Source organism: Lepidochelys kempii, chromosome 22 (assembly GCF_965140285.1).
Source record: "Lepidochelys kempii isolate rLepKem1 chromosome 22, rLepKem1.hap1, whole genome shotgun sequence".
NCBI classification, from domain to species: domain Eukaryota; kingdom Metazoa; phylum Chordata; order Testudines; family Cheloniidae; genus Lepidochelys; species Lepidochelys kempii.
This window is the reverse complement of record NC_136401.1, coordinates 17,051,662-17,073,482: the sequence shown is the minus strand read 5'-3', so window position 1 is coordinate 17,073,482 and position 21,821 is coordinate 17,051,662. Positions and strand designations below refer to the sequence as shown.

The 21,821-nt window shown below is 42.3% G+C and overlaps 1 protein-coding gene across 5 annotated transcripts in view; it reads left to right on the top strand.

The window, feature by feature from the left end:
- Window positions 1-21,821, top strand: part of CBL (Cbl proto-oncogene) — a 54,095-nt gene that overhangs the window by 24,541 nt on the left and 7,733 nt on the right. For 3 of the 5 annotated variants that reach the window (XM_073321103.2, XM_073321101.1, XM_073321102.1), the window contains exons 3-15: window positions 6,683-6,829; window positions 8,439-8,595; window positions 10,626-10,747; window positions 11,404-11,541; window positions 12,551-12,638; window positions 13,222-13,353; window positions 14,558-14,761; window positions 16,380-16,511; window positions 17,363-17,740; window positions 18,508-18,602; window positions 19,359-19,514; window positions 20,023-20,126; window positions 21,501-21,683. In XM_073321103.2, coding sequence (XP_073177204.1) covers window positions 6,683-6,829; window positions 8,439-8,595; window positions 10,626-10,747; window positions 11,404-11,541; window positions 12,551-12,638; window positions 13,222-13,353; window positions 14,558-14,761; window positions 16,380-16,511; window positions 17,363-17,740; window positions 18,508-18,602; window positions 19,359-19,514; window positions 20,023-20,126; window positions 21,501-21,683 — 2,036 coding nt within the window. Of the gene's footprint in view, window positions 1-4,908; window positions 5,389-6,682; window positions 6,830-8,438; window positions 8,596-10,625; window positions 10,748-11,403; window positions 11,542-12,550; window positions 12,639-13,221; window positions 13,354-14,557; window positions 14,762-16,379; window positions 16,512-17,362; window positions 17,741-18,507; window positions 18,603-19,358; window positions 19,515-20,022; window positions 20,127-21,500; window positions 21,684-21,821 lie in introns of those variants that run through there. The other 2 variants (XM_073321105.1, XM_073321104.2) reach the window with 2 other exon arrangements.

Sequence of the window (21,821 nt, the reverse complement as noted above, 5' to 3'; positions counted from 1 at the left end):
GAACTTGAACATCACATATTCTTCTATGGAAGCAGAGAAAATGTCACACATTCAAGACATCATTCAGTACTTGCAAAGCAGTATTTCAAAACTGAGCAGGAGCAGCTGGGCTGCAAGAAGCTGTTTAAAATACACGTCTTCAGTAATATTGGGAAATAGCACAATGACTGCCAAGTGCTGTTACCTTTTTATTTGGCTAAATGTTCTTCTGGTTTTCTAGCCATCCTTTTTGATGATGGACTCTTGTATTGTGTAAACAAAATGCTTGCAGGAAGGAAATCAACTAGATGGGCTGTCCCCAGTATATGTATCCGAGTCTTCCTCAATATAAATAAGGAGCCTATAAATCTTTGTTTTAGAATTGCATCAGGTTTTTTTCAAGCTCCTTTGTTGCCTTTAAAAATACATTAAAGAACTTAGTATTTAGAGATCAGACTCTTCCAGCATTTTGTCAGGCTTCTTTTCTTCACTTTTCATTAGAGTAAAAAAGTGAATTCTTCTCAAATCTCATTTCTTCTTTTCTGGAGCTTTTTCACAAATGAACTTTGCTCATTGCTTCTAATTTGTTGTCATTAGCCACCTATCCAGGTCATGTCCCTTTTTAATGGTCCACTTAAAATATTAAGCCTCCCCTTTCCCTTTCAGTTCTGCGTAGTCAGGAGTTGTACAATAACTTGTTTTTATTCCTCACAAGTGTTTCCCTCCAGAGAACCCCACACTCGGGTCAGAATTACTGACTTAAGATCTCTGCCAGCCTCAAACTTTGCTGCCAATTTCATGAAATTACTTTAAAGAGAATTCTACACTAAAATTGGTTGTAGTTATGATGTTAATCAGGTTACTTTTAGTTTAGATTTTATTTGACAGCCAACATTGTCCTGTAATTACATATTCAGTTTTTATGTGAACTTGAACATTGCCACATGTAAAAATGCGTGCTGTTTATTGAAGCTGCTCAACTTAGTAAGTATTGTAATGTCCCTTGGTGGGTACTCAGAGTGTAATTTTCAGAGGTGGTGAGCACTCTCAACCCCAGTGTATCTCAATGGAGGCTGCAGATGCTTAAGCACCTCTGAAAATCAGGCTGTAAGCAACTGTTAAGTCTACAAGAAAATTTCAAAAAGGAGAAATGAAGAGCTCTGACATTGGCTAACCTTATGCTGCATCCTTTAACTCCTTTCATGCTGCAGGAACTCTGGTGCACTTTCAATGGAATAAGCTTCCCAGGATGATCGTATTGTATGCACACTTCAAACTATAATAGCATTATAGCTGTGCGTCGCAGTGAGAACTATATAAATCCTCCTCTGGAACAGTCTTTCTGTGCAGACTGCTGCACACGAAACATAATGTTACACCAGTGCCAGGCTCTTGTTAGCACTGAAGGAGTATTGGAAGAAAGTAGCAAGATGATAGTGTGACCTTAGTTTTAGGAAGGCTTTTATAAATGCAGTTTATGAACTGCAGCAGTCATTGGCTATTTGTGCAAAGAGGTGGGTTTTTTGTAACCCGGTGGAATTTAAATAAGCAAAAAATGTAACTTAAAAAACCACTGAGATTAAAGTCTGCCTCTACTATTGACTGTTCTGCAAGACTGAGCTCTTACAGTGGAAAAGTGCTTTCATCCAACAAACAGGAAACCGGAAAGGAACAGCCTGCTGCAGGTCAGAGGGGACCAACATCAGAAAACCAAACTGGGAGAAGCTGAGGCCCATAAGGAGGCCACACTGAAGGATTTCAGTAGGATTGGAAGTACTTGATTGACCTGTTGACTTCCTGTGAGACCCGGGGAGCAGAAATAATCATTAAGTGGGAAGGAAGTAGCATAACCATAGGGGATGGGGAGGAGAAGGAGAATCAAGCAAAGTATCTGTTCGGTCTTGAAAAACCTTCCATGGGGCTTAAAATTGGCTCAGCACATATTAATTGTCTGACTTACTCAGTTATCTGGTCACACTGTATTTCACTATGCTATTTCTTTTTAGTCTCTCTACAAAAGTTACTTGAGGCTTGCTCCTTGGGGGACTGGACAGTATTCAAGGGAACAAAACTAAAAGCACAATTCACACTGCAACTACCCAGTCTGCATTTAGTAATACTTAAGTGTAATTGTATGTATTATTAAACTATCTTTAAACATTCTGTTCATACCTAAAGAATGGAGGCTCCAGGCTACAGCTGCAGAAGTTTATTAGCTAATAAAGTACTTGGACTTTTTTAGTAAGTGCAGAAGTCGTTAGTTCTTTGAACCTTTCTTCTTTCCATCTCTAGATTGCTTAATTTCCCAGCAGTCAACTGTTCTCTGTCTCTCTGTCTGTATAAAATCTCACTAACAGAAGTGTGGTGTCCTATCCAAATTGCAGACACTTCAGTTTGAACCTGATGGTAACCACTGAACAGAAGCATCATGCAAATTTTACTTCTGAAGCTTAGTTTTTACGGTTGCAACTGAATCTACTACAAGTAGTGGAGAGATCTGACTTCTGCAATGTTTGCAGTCTTAGGGTGCTGTTTTCTAAAATGCATAACTCAGTGAGATACCTAAATCCCATTGACTTTCAATGGGATTTCTACACGTTAGTTGCTTAGGAGCTTTTGAAAATTTTACTCTTTATCAGTAGAACCCAAGTTGCCACTGTCATTTCCAGTTGTTTTGGATGAATATTTACTATTTGATTTTGTTTTGAAGCAGCAGTGAGGGTGAGAGTTGTCAGTGTTACCAATACTAAAAACAAGTTACAACCATAACCTTGATATGCCATAAACAGCTAACATATATTTGCTAACATGTATTTGGGCTGTTATTTCTTTACAAAGGTGATGTAGCTTTTAATTTTTCTGTTAATTTGTGTAATTGCAAAGCACTGGCAGTTGATATATTTCAGCAGTTGGTCACCAGGTATCAAAGAATGGTAAGTTTCCGTAGGCTCTTCAGAGAAGCTGTAAGAAGGGCTCCCCCTCCCTTCTTTCATTTTGATGATTTAAGTGATGCTTGTCTGAAAATGGCAATAACTTGGACTGCAGCTGAAGTTATAAATCCGTAGACCTTGGTAGAATTGTTTTGGAAACAATTTGTAGATCAGCATTTGAGAGTAGAATTGAAAAGTGTTGAAACTTAACTTTATTCAGCTCCAAGGCCTTTTGGTTATTCACCCCTAAGCCTGTCAGGATACTGTGTTCCTTTTCAAACATTCATAACCCTGCCTGCCAGCCATAGTCGTTGGGGACATTAACTTTCCCCCAACCCTTCATAAACTACAGTGTGTATGTCCTGAATCATACTTATGAACTGTGCTGCTTTAGTAGCAGAAATCTAGTGTTACCAAGCTAGCTCAGCTAATCACCTTGCTCAACTTCATGGTGTTACTTTTCTGGAAACTCTTTCCATCAGTGACGTGCAGCGAGGTGAGATACCACTTTTCCTGTTACGATTTACACTTCAACTTTACAAGAAGGTTCTCTGCATTTGCTGATGGTTTGAATTAGTTTGGTTACTTCTTCCATGTTAGGCTGTTGGAGAAACAAACGTATCGTTGGTTCAGTCCTTCACTTTCCATTTGCTTTTATTTATTCAGTTGGTTACATGCTCTTCTTCTGTAGCAACTAGGTGTATCCTCGATAAAATGCAGATTCACACTGAACAGTATAAGCATCCCTTTCCTCCACACGCTGCTCCTATGTATGATGTGAACCGATACATGTCTTTAATCATGCATTTGCTTGATCAAAAAGATGCTGTGTACCATCTGATGAAGATCAGTAAACTCAGTGGGTAGTCGGAGGGAACAAGTTGCATGGCTGGGGCCCCTTAACTCATTATGTCCCATGTCTATTAGTCCATGTGTTTTTAGGGTCTGTCAACAAAAGAACTCGTCGTGATTGTTAGTAGAGATCCAAATCCCAAACCACACTGTTCTTTATGGACTCAAACCAAGTCCCATTGCCCCTGGTAGCATATAGGAAGGCATCTAGTTTACGGAGTCCAGCTATACTTGGTTCTTCTGGGCTGCTGTAGAAAGCATGAAAACTTTTGTAGGAGTATAGTTTTTTACCCAATGGAAATGAGGACATTTTCCAAAAGCACCTGATTGGCTTAGAAGCTTATGTCCCAGCCACCTGCGTTACTTTGGTGCTTCTGAAAATTTTATACTTTGTGGGGGCTAAGTACTTTTCACTATCCTTTTGAGTACTTGTAACCTAATATTTTTACCGTTTCATGTATGTTGTTGAATGTAGTGTGTGAAGCTCTCAAACAGCTGAAAGGAGAAACACGTTGCATTAAAAATAAACCTTCCGAACTTTTCTTTGTATCACTGAACATTTGTAATTTGATTTCAATTAAATGAAACTTCCACTATTTACTTTGTTCCAAACATGATTCAGTTAGTGAGTAGTACCTCATCAGCTAATATCTTTATGCACTGCCACAACATTTGACTTTCACTGACAATTTTCCTTCCTTAGAAATGCTGCCAGTAAAATTCTCGCTTTTGCAGAGGCAGCCCAGCTTTCTAAAAATGCAAAGTTGAGTTACTGATGCTGCTGAATGTTAATGTAAGTTCCCTGCACTTGCCATGCCTTCTGAAATCATACTGCACTACTAAAGCAAGATACACACACTAATAGTCTTGGCTTTAATAAGTGACTCTATAGTCCCCTCTAATTGTAGGCTTGTTCAGGTATCCTTTACCCAATCTCTGTACAATAAAGAAAACTGTACAAAGACTTGCAGCATCTAGAACCATATGATCAGTGTGTTTGTGCTACTTTAACATAAATCTTGGATGCTGTAATAGGTCTAAATAAGACTGTAAAATTGTGAGACTACTATTAGAGAGAGCTGCTTCCTGCAGAGCACCTGAGTGCACCTTCCAGCTGGTACTTTGTGTTCAGCCTGAGCATCTGCTGGGCTCACACCTGATAAAAAGTGGGAGAGAGCAGAAGCCTTTAATCCCAAACTAGCATGTTACATACATGTGCCAAAGAACTCCATTAGCAAAGGCAGAACATGAAATGATTAGGAATGAGAACAGGACAAAGTGCCAAAAAATGACACTTCCAAATAGGGGCTCAAAATTTTGACTTTTTATGGCTATGTGGAATGTGAAATACTCTTTCCAGACTTTACAAAACTCTAAAATATTGGGGATTTAAAAAAACAGGTGAGTGACTATGGGGGTAATAAAGTGAGCATAGACTAGCTCCAGTTTGGGTTTGAATTCTGGGAATATTAGAGGAAAAGAAAACTCTAACTCATGTGTTTTAAATGGTCTCATTCTACATTTTGGGGCACAGGTCTATGGAGAAGTGTTTGCAAATGGTAATAGAAGGGGAAGTGAAGAAGTAACTGGCTCTCTTGATGGGCTGAAGCTGGAGTCCAGTTCTGAAGTGAGTCAGGATGGCAGAGCTTGCACTTGAATGAGCTTATTTCACCGAGGAGGGCAACATGAGCAGAATGGGGACATCTGGCTGAAAACTATAGTTCCAGTTTAGAGACCGCAGATGGCATCTTTCACAGAACTAATCAAAACCATGAGTATTCAAAATCAGTGAAGAAATAGCAGGTGCATCCAGTGTACATCCAAACTAACACTGCATTCAGGGATGTATTGCCCTACAATAGTGTCCTTAAAGATAACATGTTTAAAAAATGATTCCATGTGAGTGAATCCCCTTCCCACTGTGGTTCAATAGTCAAGGCATTTTTAGTGCTGAGGTGAGGGAGCTTGTTAGGCCACCTACTGTGGCCATTGAGCAGGCTCTGCAGCTCTTCTGCTGCTGAAACCCACTGATCGCTAGCAATCTGCCTAAATTGTCTTTAGAAAAAGCATTAATTGAAGCAGCACTCTCCCTGTTCCACTTGACACCAGCATTCATGCCAGTAGTTCTTTACCATCTCCCATATGGAGAGGGGCAGAAACTACTGGACTACCCCCATTCCTAGTCTGCAGCTCTGTCCTTCCCAACACCCAGTGGTGGTGGGGAGGAGGAAGAGAAAAGGAGCCTTCCCACATAAAGGTGAGGGTGAGGAAAGAGAGCAAATAAACACCCCTTCCAGCCAGAGCCATCTCTCTTACGTTTCTATCATGCCATCACTGTCAGTTTCATCTAGGCTCTTGCTCTCAGCCAGGAAGAGTGTTATTTTGACTCCTTTGGAGGAGAGGGTGTGCTCTCCTATAAGACTTATGACTTTGGGGGTAAGGGAGGAACTAGGCTGTGCCTTAGTTTAGTTTTGCCTAACTAAAAAGTGGCGTCCCTTACAGGCAGCATGGTGTAAGGACTTGAGCATGAGACATGAAGTCAAAACCTCTTGAATTCTAATCCTGCTCTGCCACCTGACTTGCTATGTAGCCTTGAGCAAGTCTCTTAACCTCTCTCCTAACTACAAAACAAAGCTTAAAATATTCCCCACCTCAGAAGGGTAGTGAGGGTTAGTTAATTAGTCTATGTGTATCCAGCACTTCCAGAATGTAAATCTCTTTAAGTGGTATGTGTTGGACAAAATGTGCTGAGAACTATAAATGTATGTTTGAAAAATGCTCCCAATGGGGGATTTTTCAGTTGGGGGATAGTTTCTGGATTTCTTCAAGCTATTTCTGAATCTGGCTGACTTGCCCACAAACAGTGTAAAGTCACATTTTTCTTTTTAAAAAGAAACTTCTGCCTTTGTAATCTCTTGCAGGCGTAACCTGACAAAATTGTCCCTGATATTCAGCCATATGCTGGCAGAACTGAAAGGCATTTTCCCAAGTGGCCTCTTCCAAGGAGATACGTTCCGGATCACCAAGGCAGATGCTGCAGAGTTCTGGAGAAAAGCTTTTGGGGAAAAGTAAGTTTCTAAATGTGCTTAATATAAGAGATGTATTGTTTTTTTAAATGTTACTTCTGCTTTATGGAGTATGATGATCTTTTGTCAAATTAATCATAAAATTAGTGATGGGAAAGACCTATTAGATCATCTAGTTTATTCTCCAAGGTCCAGTGCAGGATTGTTCCCTATGTTATATTTTTCCAGTTCCTTGTCCAGTCTTTATTTAAATATGTCAAGTAATGGGTCTTTCCCCACATTCTGTGGGGGATTATTTTACTGTTATGAAGTTTCCCTGGACATTCAGCTTCAACTTTCCTTTTCTTAATTAATCCCATAACTTCCAGCCATCCTAAATAATTCCTCTTCCTGCCTGCAAATGGTTATCGTGCTCCCCACATTAGTTGTCTGCTAGCCAGGCTGTTCATATTAAGTTATTTTAGCTTTTCCTTTAGTTAGTCTTTCCAGTCTCCTAATCCCTTTTTTTCTCTAATAATATTTAGCATTTGTGTATTGCTTGTCTTGCTCAGTTTGCATAATGGTCAAGTTAAGATGGAATAAAGGAGAAACTTAAGTGCAATGTATATTTAGGTACAGGCCAATGAAATGTCAGATTTATTTTTTTAAATCTAATAAAACACTGAATGTATTAATTTTAGAAATGTACTCCACTATATTAGAGGAGAAGGTTTACTGGAATGGGACAATGACTTCTGACTAAACAAGACACACCATGTAAACAGTGTAATTAGTACATCACAGATACTAAATGAATATATTAACAGTTAGGAGTCAAAAAATGAAACCAGTTGGACTTGACCAAGAGATAGGAGCCTGAAGATTGGTAAGCTCTTTTCAGGGATCTTTTTATAGACTTCCACTATATATTTCAAAAGGGAAAAACGCTCAATTATATAGAAAGTTCAGGTTCTGGTCTCCAGCATGTAGGAAGGCATCTAGTTTATGGAGTCCAGCTATACTTGGTTCTTCTGGCCTGCTATGGAAAGCACAAAAACTTTTGTAGGAGTATATTTTTTTACCCAATGGAAATGAGGAAATTTTTCAAAAGCACCTGAGTGGCTTAGAAGGTTAAGTCCCAGGCATGTGAGTTACTTTGGTGCTTTTGAAAATTTTATTCAGGCAAATCATCTCTCTAGATAGCTGTGTGCTGTCATTTGACTGTCTCGGTCTCTGCTCCAGGGAGACTTAAATTAACTCTTCCTGTGCCTGCTGCTGAAAGATGAAATGGATCAAATTATGACAGCAAGTGTTGTAGATGCTGTTTTTCAGTGTGAACTGTTGGCTGCACAGGCGTTAATGGGATGGGGGAAAGAGAGATCAGAGCTGGGCTTGCAATTCCAACATTTTACTTTTTGCAGAGTAGTGAATTGAAAGATGGCTGGTTTGCTGCTGCTTGCTGGTGATGCAGGGAAGTTTCTCCCTCATGCTTGACATGAGTAATTTTCTCTCTGAGTTCAGTTGGATTTGTCTTTCTTTCCTTTTCTAATTGGGGGTGCCTGTGTGTACACATCTGTATATATCATATATAGAGTGTGACACTATGGCATTGCATGATGATGTTTCTAAGCTCCTTTCACACTTGCGGATTTTTCCCCTCCTCCCCTGCCAGGACTATTGTCCCATGGAAGACCTTCCGCCAGGCCTTGCATGAGGTGCATCCAATCAGTTCAGGACTAGAGGCCATGGCTCTGAAGTCGACTATTGACTTGACATGCAATGACTACATTTCAGTGTTTGAATTTGATATCTTTACCCGACTCTTTCAGGTAAGGGCAGAGGAACGTGAGTCACTTGAAACACTTTGGAAATATATGTAGCCTACTGCTTAGATAGACCTTTACACTAGGCCTTAAATAGTAAAATAACACTGTTAATACTAATAAGACTTTTCTTTTCCCCCCATATATATAAATGAAAATATAAAAATATTTTTAAGATTTAGAACTCTGCTGTTCGGTAGCACTGTGTGATATTTCTTGCCAAAGGGGAGAAAAAGGCCTTCTAAAAATAAATCGTAATTGTAGCACACTTTCAATATCCCTCCCCGAATCAATTTTTCCCACTTTAAAGGTCAGTTTTAAAACTGAGGTTATGATAAACTTCTGTGAGCCAGGAAATGTGAAGCTCACTCAATCAGTCCATCCCTAACTCTCCCTTGTGCCCTTTTATTGTTGGATATTTTTTCTGTGAGGGCGTATTTAGGTTGGAATGACAATATAGAACTTCAGATTTCCTGGCTTTTGAGTTGCCACAACCAAAATGTTATATAAACATATCGTGTTTTCTATATAAAATAAACATCTCTGTTGTTGAATGGAATCAATATTAATTTTGGGTGAAAACCTAAAATAAATCTGTGTCATCAGTAGTACTTGGATAAAGAATGCAGCTTCTGATGGGGCAATTGGATATTTACAAGTACAAACACTTACTACTTGGGCTCTGACTTGCCTTTTTCCCCCATGTGATAGGGTGGGTTGTAATTAAGATGTGTTTAGCTGAAAATTCCCATATGCAGGGTTGTAGTGCGGCTGGTCAAATTGTGTACTTCTCTCTACTCTAGTATGTGAAGAGTGGTTTAGGAGGAGTTATAGTTATGAGTATTGTAAACTGCTATGCTTAGTCTCTTGACTTTGTGTGCATTAATAACAACAGCACTTAGCATTTGTACATTGCTTTATCCAGTCACAGCATTGTACAGACAATATTCTCACCACACCCTTGTGAGATTAGGTCATTAGGTATCGCTCTCCATATTTCACAGACAGAGAAACTGAGACAGAAGTTAAGTCACTTTCTTGAGGCCATGCAGCATGTCAGTGACAGAGCCGAGTCATAGTTTCTGGTTTGTAATCCTTCGCTTAATCTTCTGAATTACTCGTCTCTATCCCTGTCTCACCTCTCAGTTTCCCCAGAATGGTGTGACTGGTAGCCATTCCTAGGCTGCCTTCCTTGTGAGCAGAATGACTTATCCCTTGGTATTTGTTAAGTGTATTGACTGGGATTTCTGTCCCAGTGGTGTTTGACTACTAAATTGATAAATGTCTCACTTTGTGGTTTCTTCCCCCCTTTTTTTCTACCTGGTAAACATTCTGATTTATCCATTCTTCCTCACCTTTAAGGTTGCCTATCCTTCCATCTATCTAAAGGGGATACAGAAAGTGTTCTTTGATTTTGTGTTTTGGTCCAGTTGCTAGTTGAACAGAGTACACCGAGTTGCATAGTTTTGTTTCTGTGAGCGCTAGTAGATAACAGCAATATTTATACCTCATTCTTCTCCCCCAGGGATGGCCACCAATCATAGCCTTGCACTGGCAGACTATAACACTGTTATCTCCAAGCTTTGCGATACTTTTTGTTGCTCCATCACCTTACGGGCAAGTCCACTGTAGCCTCTCTGATTGAATTATCACAGAGGTGTGGCGGAAATGGATTCTTGGGATGCCAAGACTTAGCTAAGGAAATTTTTCCTGTGTAGTTAAGGGGAAAGGGCCAATGTCTCTACAACTGAAACACCTCGCTATCTACGTTTCTGGCTTTCACTGCTTCCTTTTTGTTGCTGCTACACTTTGCATGTTGGTATGGTTTGTCACCATCCTGTTGCTATTTTGTGTTGTCTCCAGGGGGTGATACTCAAATCCTAATGCTGCTTGATTGTAAATAAGTTTTAGCCCCTACAATGGAATAAGAACTCCAGTTTATTGAAGAACTGACCTCTTTGGATTAAGGACAATCATGTGCATGGGTACATCTTGGAAGTGCATGGTTAATGGTATTTCTTTTGTTGTTTCTTTAGCCGTGGTCCTCTTTGCTCAGGAACTGGAATAGCCTAGCAGTGACTCATCCTGGTTACATGGCATTTCTAACTTATGATGAGGTGAAAGCTCGGCTTCAGAAATTCATTCACAAACCTGGCAGGTTAGTGCTTGGTAGCAGTTGCCTTTTTGAGGACTCTTGCTAACTCCTCTAGTTAGTTACTTTTGCAGCACCTGCTGTGTCAGAGGAGGGTCGGTCTGACAGAGGGGCCTTACTCGGTGTTTTGCTGGTTGCTGTTACCGTGCGCTGTGGCAGGGGAGGAGATTACTGCCTCTCACCTCTGGAGACCACTGGTTGCATGCTACTTTTAAAAATAAAAGGAGTAGAATGTACTTGTGTACTTTAAGACCTTAGTCTCTAAGGTGCCACAAGTACTCCTTTCCTTTTTGCGAATACAGACTAACACGGCTGCTACTCTGAAACTTTTAAAAATGGAAACCTTGTATAATCTTTTAAAAAACTTAATTTGAAACAGCAAGTGAGTGTGAGGACACTCATCCTTATTGCTGTGGATTCTGTGTTTAATTGTGCGTGCGCGCACACACGAGTTTTTAGATGCTTCACTTGTATCAGACTGCAGGGTTCTCCCTTTGCGCTACAAGTGAGCAAAGTGGTAAAAGCTGGTAGAAATCCTCCAGCTACTTCAGCTTGTCTTTATCTTTCATCTTGAGATAGCTAGACAGAGGCTACCTACTTGGTTCTTAACGTTTTCTTGGCTGATCCAACCAAAACGAATTTCTGTTTTTGTCTCTTTTCAGTTACATATTCCGATTGAGCTGTACGCGACTCGGTCAGTGGGCCATCGGTTACGTCACTGCAGATGGGAACATTCTCCAGACTATCCCCCACAACAAACCTCTTTTTCAAGCACTGATAGATGGCTTCAGGGAAGGCTTGTAAGTAACTTTGCATCAGCCTGTCACCTGTTGTGCTCTTTCAGTCTGCGGTGAGTGTACAATGCATCCTGTTGCTGTGGCCCCTATGATTTACTGGCCTTAATCCCACCACTAGTTAATGTACCTTTAGAAATGAGTGGGCTGATAGAACGTACCTATCACGTTTCAGTCTCGTGTCATTCTGGCTGGTGGTATGTGCAGCATTTTGCAGCAGCCATGCAGCTGATAGGGATATTGTGCAGGTGAGCATTACGCAGTCCGTCCTCTTTATTTACACCCTGAATCAGCAAAGCACTTGTAAACCTATTAGTTGTCCTGTTGAGGTCGATGGAACTGCTCACAAGCTTGATTGTTTTACTGAACTGCGTTCTAAAAGAGGGAGTTTGACTCTCAAGAATGTTCATAGAGAGAGCCATTTTTTTCATTGCTTGTCTCTACTCCCAATGCCACTGTTGAAGGTACATGTCTGGTTTGTAGTTTCCTGTCAATGTAGTCTCTTCTTCCATTTGACCCTATACTGATGTCACAGAAATTAGGATTATGAGTTATGACCTCAGTTTTCTTTATTCGGGTGTTATAGTTTCATCATTAAGACATCACTGCAGGGTGGGTCATATAAGAAGAGAAGATTGGGGGCTGAGAGTGCCTTTTATTAAAAAAAAAAAAACAGAATAATTTGATCATTGGCAAAAGGGAAACCATGAAAACAGACTTCCTGTTTGCGTATTGATAAATGTGGTATATTAGGGGGCTTTCTCTGGTTTGAAAGTTCCTTTTCAAACCAAAGCACCTTGGATTCCCAAAGAACTGAGATGCTCAGTCTTTACGTGGAAAAGTGCCCCTATGAGGTGATCCCAAGCTGAACCTACAGGTAGGTTTTTCTTTTGCTGAGTGATCAGTGTTCAAGTATAGTTGTCCTCTGCATTTTTAAAAAGAGATTTAAAAAGGGATTTTAGAAAGAAAGGAAGGTGCCTTTCTTTAAATCTTATGTTATGTTTACTTGTTGTAGTTATTTATTTCCTGATGGTCGGAATCAAAATCCTGACCTGACCGGTTTGTGTGAGCCTACACCTCAGGACCACATTAAAGTTACACAGGTGAGCAAGAGGGCTCTGTCCTGTCAAACTAGCACCACTTCTCTCCATTTTCTGGCCTCCTCATCTGCTTAATACACTGGTTCCTTGTGTATGAAGCAGCTGTATCAGGTCTTGTAAGAGACACAAAAATCTTTGAATGGTTGGGTTGGGGAAGACGGATTGAAAACATCAAACAAAACTTCATCTCTGTCTAGGGCTGATAAGTTTTGGGTTCCTTGTTTAGAGTAATATGATAGTGCTGGCAGAAGGACACACTAACTCCTATATCGTCTTTTATCCCTGACCTATGTGACCTTAAGTTGAACTTGAAGCTCTATACTGGAAGGCTTCTAGGCTCCTTTAGGATAGCTTCAAGTCCATTTTTTTTCCCAGAGATTGACAGAAGCATTGCTTACGGAAGTCTCTAGCACATAAAATTGCAATGTAACCTTTGCAAGTGTCTGTTTCTGTTGAGCTGTGGTTTGATGCTGTGATTTTATGATTTTTTTTCTCTGTGTGAATATTGGGGTGGATTTCTTGTAGTTACGACTAATGAGGCACGTTATATTCCAGAGTGAATTATCTCTGTTTTCCTTCCCTCAAGGAACAATATGAATTGTACTGCGAGATGGGCTCCACGTTCCAGCTGTGTAAAATTTGTGCAGAAAATGACAAGGACGTGAAAATTGAGCCATGTGGCCACCTGATGTGCACTTCCTGTCTCACTGCATGGCAGGTAAGGAATTGCCCCATTTGTGCACTCTTTCAGAGTGAAGTTGGTCTGTCTTTGGGCTGGGGTGATGTATCTTTTCCTTCCTTCCTTCTCAAACTGTTTAGATCAGGGGTGGGCAAACTTTTTGGCCCGAGGGCCACACTGGGGTTGCGAAAGGGTACGGAGGGCCAGGTAGGGAAGGCTGTGCCTACACAAACAGCCTGGCCCCCCGCTCCCTCCAACTTCCTGCCCCGGACTGCCCCCCTCAGAACCCCCAACCCATCCAACAACCCTCCCCCCCACTTCTTGTCCCCTGACTGCCCCCTCCCGGGACCCCTGCCCCTAACCGCCCCCTGGGACCCCACCCCGTATCCAACCCCCGCTCCCTGTCCCCTGATTGCCCTGACCCCTAGCCACACCCCTGTGACTCGCACTCCCAACCCTCCCTGTTTCCTGTCCCCTAACTGCCCCCCTGAACCTCCGCCCCATCCAACTGCCCTCTGCTCCCTGACTGCCCCCCCCGGGTCCCCCACTCGCCCCCTTACCATGCTGCTCAGAGCAGCAGGAGCACGCCGCCCGGCCAGAGCCAGCTGCGCTCCCTGCGCTGCCTGGTAGGAGCGGTGGGCCAGAGCGCTGCCCGCATGGCGGCTGCGGGGGAGGGGCCGGAGGTGAGCCTCCCCGGCCGGGAGCTCAGGGGCCAGATGTGACCCGCGGGCTGCAGTTTGCCCACCTCTGGTCTAGATCCTTATGGGTACCGACAATTTGGTGGTGGAGCTGAAAGCATAGTGTGAAATTCATATCAATACATCTATTGTGCCTTGCTCCAACCGCAAAATAATAAAGGATGCTAGAGTGTTGTCCCCACAGGATGCAGACTTTGGACTCTGTGTTCAAAACTGGTTCTACTCACTAGACTCTCCTACCTTTTCTTCATTGTTGGTGCCCTAGCAGCTACTTTCTTGCCTTAAGAATAGTGTGTGTGGGAGGGAGGGCTTTTTAAAAACCTGTTTTTTTTTGTTTTACTCCAAATGATAAGGATCATGCTGTATTTATAGTGCAGTCTTAATTCCTGTTTCACTCCTTCCCTCCACCAAAATACACCTAAATAAAACCAAATAAAAAGATGATACTAAACTCCTTTGTCTGATAAGTTACTGTCCATTTTACTTGTTTTCATAACAGCCGTTGTTTTAATAGGTTTCTTCCCATTTCCCCCCACCCCCTTCAGGAATCGGAAGGTCAGGGCTGTCCTTTCTGCCGTTGTGAAATCAAAGGCACAGAGCCCATTGTAGTCGACCCATTTGATCCCAGAGGAGGAGGAGGATTATTGCGGCAATGTGCAGAGGGAGCTCCCTCCCCAAACTATGATGATGATGAAGATGACAGAGCAGATGATTCCCTCTTCATGATGAAAGAATTGGCCGGTGCTAAGGTAAAGGCCCCATTAAGCACATGCTGCTGGATGTGGCAATAGACACAGAGTAAGCTGGTTTGAGTCTTGTTGACTATGCACATTGGAGGTGTTGAGCCCCAGAATAGAAACTGCCCTCTGTATTTCCAGGTTGCGGTTGGTACAGAGATGGTAAGTTCCATACTATTGAAACTTACCAGTTCAGTCAGGCGATATTGTTCTACATACCAGAATCTCTGATATTGTATATATTGTCCTGGAAGGTGGGTCTTTGTCCAAGCCATTAGCAGGGTGACATAATTCATCTACTGAAATACAAGACCTATATTTCTAATACTTCTCTGCGTGCTAAGCGATGCTGCTTTTGATTTATGATCTGTAATCAGCCTTATCAGCAGAAAGTCATTTTCCTCAGTGCTGAGTATAAGCAACCAGCTAGAGAAGAAGTTTTTCCAAGGGGCTGATGACTGAACTAAGTAGAGGGCAGTCTGATTGCTGAGGAAGTCAATTGGACTGTCATCTTTGAATATGTTGTCTGATTAATCTGTGTAATAAAGGTCTGATGACTGCCTTCCATCAATGCCGCTTCCTGCCAGGGAAATGTGTGCAAGTAAGGCATTCTTTATGAATCACTGCACAGTGGGTTTTTTTTTTCTGTTGGCTTATTGCTGCCACTTGCCCATCACCAGTTAGTTGTTCTGGTGCCTAGGAAAAAAGATTTTGAATCAGACTTTTTTTTAAATAGTTAGTTCCACTTTATATAAAATAGGGCCTTCTAATTAAGAATTCTCTGTTCAGATTTAATGATAATCTGCATTGATTCATCCCTGTTATAAATTCTTTTGTAGTCAGCAGTTGAAGTTCCAGGCCACCGTCTTGGAGATGAGTGCTATGCAGCTTGGCATTTCTTGGGGTCAGGATACAGTTCCCTTGACATGACCTGACTTCCATTGTGGTTTGCAGTAGGCAAGTGCTCTGGATGTGCCAGCACCAGATACTTACAAATTCTGTCAAGCTGTTCAAAGTTACCATGCTCTAGTCTGTATCATAAAGCAACTCTTTTAAAGATAAGGAAAAAAGGAGTGACTGTTCTGATTTGTCAGGTGGTGAAACAGTTATCCAAGGACAAGAAGGAAGGTTTTGACACCGCTCCTGGTGCACGCTAATGATTGCTGTAAGTGCCGTGCCGTCCCATCATGGCAAAGGGACAACTTGCACACCTCTATAATATAACTCTGCTCACTGTGCTCTGCCATTAATGTAGTGGAGCATGCCCTCTGATGGTGAAAAGAAAATATGCCTACTGCAAATCCAGTACCAGTATTAAAGAATAGTTGGTCCAACCAAACAATTTATCAGCATTTTAGAGCGAGGTTTTTAGGTATGTGCTCATGTGGCTGAGTGCCAGAGTTGGGCCTGTTGGTGATTCACAAGGTTGGTTTCAGGCAAATGCTGCAGTGCTATGAAACAAACATGACCTCGTGTTGCATGCTCGGTGTTAATGTAGTAATTTCATTACAAGCTGCAGCAAGGTAAGGTGAGGTGCAGAACTTGAAGGCAAGAGGGGCGTGGTGCTTTAGATAGGATGTCTTCTCTACAGTTTGGCTCTTTGTTCATTTTCTTTATTTTCTCTTTCCAGGTTGAGCGCCCTCCTTCTCCATTCTCAGTGGCTCCACAAGCCCCACTTCCCCCAGTACCCCCACGACTCGATCTTCTGCAGCAACGCGCGTCCATCCCTTCTGGAGCTTCCAGCCCTGGGACCACTTCCAAGGTGAAGTCTTCTGTTCACCCTCCTCCAAGGTCCTTTATTGAATGCAGAGGAGATATGGGAAAAGTGTTGGACTGTCCTGACTCTCTCTTCAGACTCTACCTTTTCTTCCTTCTTCTCCACGAGTCATTTCAGACCAGCTCTTTTCTTCCATCCAAGGAGGGCCCACAGTTCCCCCAGAAAGCAGTTTGTCCTTCTTGGTCTTCAACCAGTACGCCTCTGACTACTCCACGTGGAGCTGCATTTATGGAACTGTGTTTGTTCCAGCTACTAGCCTAGCTGGGTGAAGTTGGTTCTTATATTCCCTTTCCAGGTTTTCCCCCAAGCATTTCTTTTTCCAGAGAGAAAACTAGGGAAGGGGAAGGGCGTTAGAAGGAAGAGATGGTCATATTTCCTTTATGACCAGTAGAAGGAGGAAGCACAGTATTGGTAGCATTGGGCATGTTAGTGGTTGTTGGTTTTTTTTGGAGTGGGTGGGAGAGGCTGTGGGTTGGTGCTGAAAGCTCAGGTGGGAAAATAACCAATCTTATTAATCAGTGTTTGATAAAAATTCACTTGTGAATTCAATCTGTACAAGAAGTTCGATGAAATAGTGAGAATTCTGGTAGGGATCCTTTATGGTGCCATTGTGGGCAGCAAGAAAGCAACCCTGGGACTTAGTATGTATTCCTAGCCATAAATGGTTAAATGTTGTATCTAAAGGTCTATGGAGGATATAGCTGGGAGTTATTTCACATTCTACGGCTGCTCTAGAGTTAATTTCGTGTAAGAAGCGTCCTAACTGGGATAAGTGCAGTGGGCTGGACTTCCTGCTCGTTAAGCTGTGGTTTTAAATGTCTAATGTTGTCTTACAGGCTGCTCCTGGTCCCCTCCATAAAGATAAACCTTTGCCGGTACCTCCAACGCTCAGAGATCTCCCACCACCGCCCCCACCAGACAGGCCATATTCCATTGGGGCAGAGAGTCGACCTCAGAGACGTCCTTTACCCTGTACACCAGGAGACTGTCCTTCCAGAGACAAATTACCCCTCGTACCTTCCAGCCGTCAGGGGGAGCCCTGGCCACTGCGGCCAATTCCAAAAGCGCCGTCTGTAGCTCTCAGTCCTAGTGACCCTTGGGCAGGAAGAGAGTTGACGAACCGGCATTCGCTCCCATTCTCACTACCATCTCAGATGGATTCCAGACCTGATGCTCCTAGGCATGGGAGTACACTCAGCTTAGACACCACAGTGGTAAGTCACTTGATGTGGTGGCACCCTGCTTCCTGTGAGCGGGAGAGACGGGGAATGCTGCTTGTATAAGACTTCTCTGAAGTGATGATAAAGCTGAACTGTCATTTTTGTTCACATTTTTCATACACATTATAAGTGCTGGATCAAGAGCTGTGAGCAATAAAATACTCCCATGGGATGTCATTGCCCTGACATTATGCATCACACCCAGCCCAGAGTGGTCTGTAGGAGGGGAGGCTTCAGTCCTTTGGCTTCTCTTTTGAGATGGCCAGGAAGGTGGTCAGGTAGTGCTGGTTGTGGTGGGCTTTTTTGGGATGTGGTTTCCTTGTCCATTGACAGCTGGACTAAGAGCCCAGCTCATTTTAAATGGTTGCGATCAGTTGGCAGCAATTTACAGTCACTGTTGACTTTGGGTCTGTGTTGCGTGTGGGACTGATACCCCCACCACCATCTGTAACACATTGCGATGCAGTATATTTCAGTCGAGAAGAAATGCTTCCCAGAACATGTTACTTTCTTTCATTCTTTAACCCTTATCTGTTGCTTCCTCCAACTCCAAGTTTCTTCAGAGTTTGAAAGCCAGTGTACTTTTTAGATATCAACAAATTCTTTTGCAGGTACAAGGTTTCTTGAAATGGATGATTCAGAATGTCAAAGAAGCTCTCCTTTCTCAGACAAGAGTTGGTGCTTTGGGTGATGAGACATTGATGTCTGTTTGAATCTGCTGACAGAAGTGCTATTTCTAACCTATGGTTTCTTCTTTGCAGAACTTGAACAGTGGCCCCCCAACAGGCTCAGAATATGAGCACCCCAAAATAAAACCCTCTTCATCTGCCAATGCTATCTACTCTCTAGCGGTCAGGTGTGTTACTTTTGAATGAAGGCTCTTTTCTTGTAGTAGAGATAATCAGTTTCAGGATTGCTGTAGATGTAGAGAGGGCAGAAATGTACTTCTGGATCTCTATTTACATCTCAGTACTCTTTGGTAGCAGGGTTAGAATCTGACATTATATAGATGGCCTGAGTTTAGGATTCAAGCGCTGGATTGTTAAGAACATACAAACAAGGAAAAGTAAATCTCTCAGCAAGTATCCTTAGTATTAGATCTACAACTGGTAATTTCGAGTGTTACTGGAATGGTAATTACCCAGAATTGTTGCAGTCTCAGACAACGTGGTGTGCAGTGTCCTGTGCCTTAGACACAGCAGTACATATGGTATGAGGGAGTGTATATGTTGAAATGAGGTTGAAATGTGAGATCCTCCAGTGGCTAGGATTTCTCTATGGCACTGTTACCACGCACCTTGGACAAGACTTTTGCTTATTATTTCACCGTCAAATCAGGTCTCACAATAACATAGCTTGGAATTCCAATAAGCCAGGTTGTTGCTTCAGTCAGAATCAGTTTGAAAAGCCTGGCTTGAAGCTTTGACTTTCAGTGCTTGAGAGCTGATGGTTGCCATTTTGTTGTTGTTTGGATTAGCTGCTTTTCAAACTGATTTAATTGTTTGGCTTAACCATGGTTTGTTTTTATTTGCATTAACTGTTTTTCAAACTGATTGCGGTGGTGTTTGGATGAACTGGTTTTCACATGCTCTTGATCCTCTTCCTTCTGCAGACCACTGCCCGTGCCAAAACTGCAACAGGGGGAGCAGTCTGAAAGCGATGAGGACACTGAATACATGTCACCATCCTCTCTGCCTCTGGTGCCTCCTGGTTCTGCCCAACAAAAAACAGAGATCAAGCTGCCTTTGGAAATGACTCCCGGTTTACGGTGAGATTATAGTTGTCTGCTGCATTTACAACCCCACCTATCCAAGGAGGCTTGTTCATTTATTCTGGCTGAGGTTTTGGTCCCGTGGTTTATCTGCTGCCTGGTTCCCTCTGGTATTGACCAGATCTAGATTAGAGTCGTGGGGTAAATGAAATGTGAACATTGCTCTGGTCTGAGTCCTTTTATAGTGGATTCAGTTCACCCCTGCCCCCAGGCCATTTTTGTTGTTGTTCCTTTGACACCAGCAGACATAGAAATGTGCCATTCCATGTACAGCTTTGTTCCCTCACTTTCCAGGTATACCAGTTACATTTCGATCTGTTATGTTGCAATGGAGACAATGTCAGAATGTGTATGAGAGCAAATATTCTCTGAAAGAAAGTAGGTAGCAGAGCTGTGCTTCATATCACATTATGCATCTGAGAGGAATCTACGTAACAGATTGTAGGTGAGGAGGAAACTATTGTTGCATATCTTAAGGGAACACTTTTTTCCACTTTTCATTCAGAGAGTTGGAGTGTGATCAGCCAAATAATGTCTGTATGTATGAAGCTATGTACAACATTCAGTCCCAGGCAACATCTGCTGACTTGGAGACCACCAACACTTCTGGTGAGTGGGCATCAATGCATATTATAAAGCACCCATGAGAGAAATTGGGTAGGAGTGAATTGATAAGATTCCCAATTTAAATAGCATTTAAGCTATCATTTAACAGAGGTGTCACTTGGTGTTCAAGGTAAATAGTTTGTCATATGTGTAAGTGTTCAATTGGCATTGCCTACAGACTGCAAACTGGGATGTCAGTAAAGAGAACCTAATTTAACATGGCTTTAAGACACTCATCTGTTGTTTAAAAGAAATCATCGTTATAAAGGTTTTTGTATGAAGTGGTAGTTGCTGTAGGTAGCTGGAATGGAAAATGTCAGCCCAGACTTGTCATCTTTCTGTTTCCAGCTGTTCCCATTAATTTTCCTCATTATTATTGGTAATTTTTACTGAATTTATGAAATTCGTCCCTGTGTGTGTATCTGACACATTCCTTTTCTAGTGTGATCCATTTCAAGTTGCTGATTCTCAATGGAGTAGGCAAAGGCCTACGCACCAATGTGGCAGTTGTGATTAGTGGAGATATCACACGGCAGGTCTCTAGGGCAAATTTTTTGGGGTGCCAACATTCTCACTGATGTCCCAAGGATTTTTCTGTCATTGGAGATCAAGGTGAACCCAAATCTTGACCCTTTTGGGGACTGATGCAAGACCTGTCTCTTCTCACAGCCCGTGCTCTACATTAACACAGCTTCAAAATGACTTGGCTATTGCTTCTTGGAAGGGAATAGCCAAGAATGAGCATGCTCCAGATAGTACATATATTGATGGAGGGATGGCGTGTTTGTGTCCTTTTCCTGGCAGAATGATGAATTCCATTTTGTTTTTTATGCCCTGGATACTACTGTGATTGATACATTAGAAGATAGATAGTTAACTTTACTAGAAAGGTAAAGAACAACCCACAGCTGCACACGCAGACCTGCCCGCAGAAGGCTGTTTGGCGGGACACAAAGTGTACAGTGTCTCTCGTGCCCCCTTTTGCTTTCTGCCTAGTTGAATGCCAACTGCAGAAACTCAGGGAGCACTCAGCCAAGGTGGATTTGATCTTAAAGGCATCTGCATTTCTCCGCAAGCATAGTGTAAAGTTTAAAATTAAGCAGGAAAACTGAAGAGTTTGTGTGTTTGTGAGACACCTGGGTTTTTTAAAAAATGTACCATGTGAGGCAGGGGTAGGTATTTACAACTTTTCCACTGTGATACTTTTTACTCACTGCCTCCTGGAAAGAACTTCTGGACTCGGGTTTCAACAAGAGACGCTTAGCTATCTGCTCTGCGAAGGCATGTGGACTGATGTGAATGGAATATACAGCCTGTCTTAAGAAAGGGAAGGCTCTGTTCAAGCACTTGGAGCTAATTGTGTGTGTATTTTTCTAGATGAGGGGGATATGGCTGCAGCCAGTGCTAGCAATGGCCCAGAAGAGTCTGAGAATGAGGAAGATGGATATGATATCCCCAAACCACCTTTACCAATTGCCACAGCTCGTCGCACACTGTCTGATATCTCCAATGCCACTTCTGCCTTCAGCCGAATGTCTCTGGATTGTGATCCCATCACAGGTGAACACCCTTACCTCCTGATTTTGCAGCAGTATGTGATAATTTGGTACACATCTTTGAAGCGTCTCTGTCACTAACTTGTTATTGCCTTTATGCTAGAGAAGAATCAGTTCTGTATTCCAGAGGTACTCCAGTCCT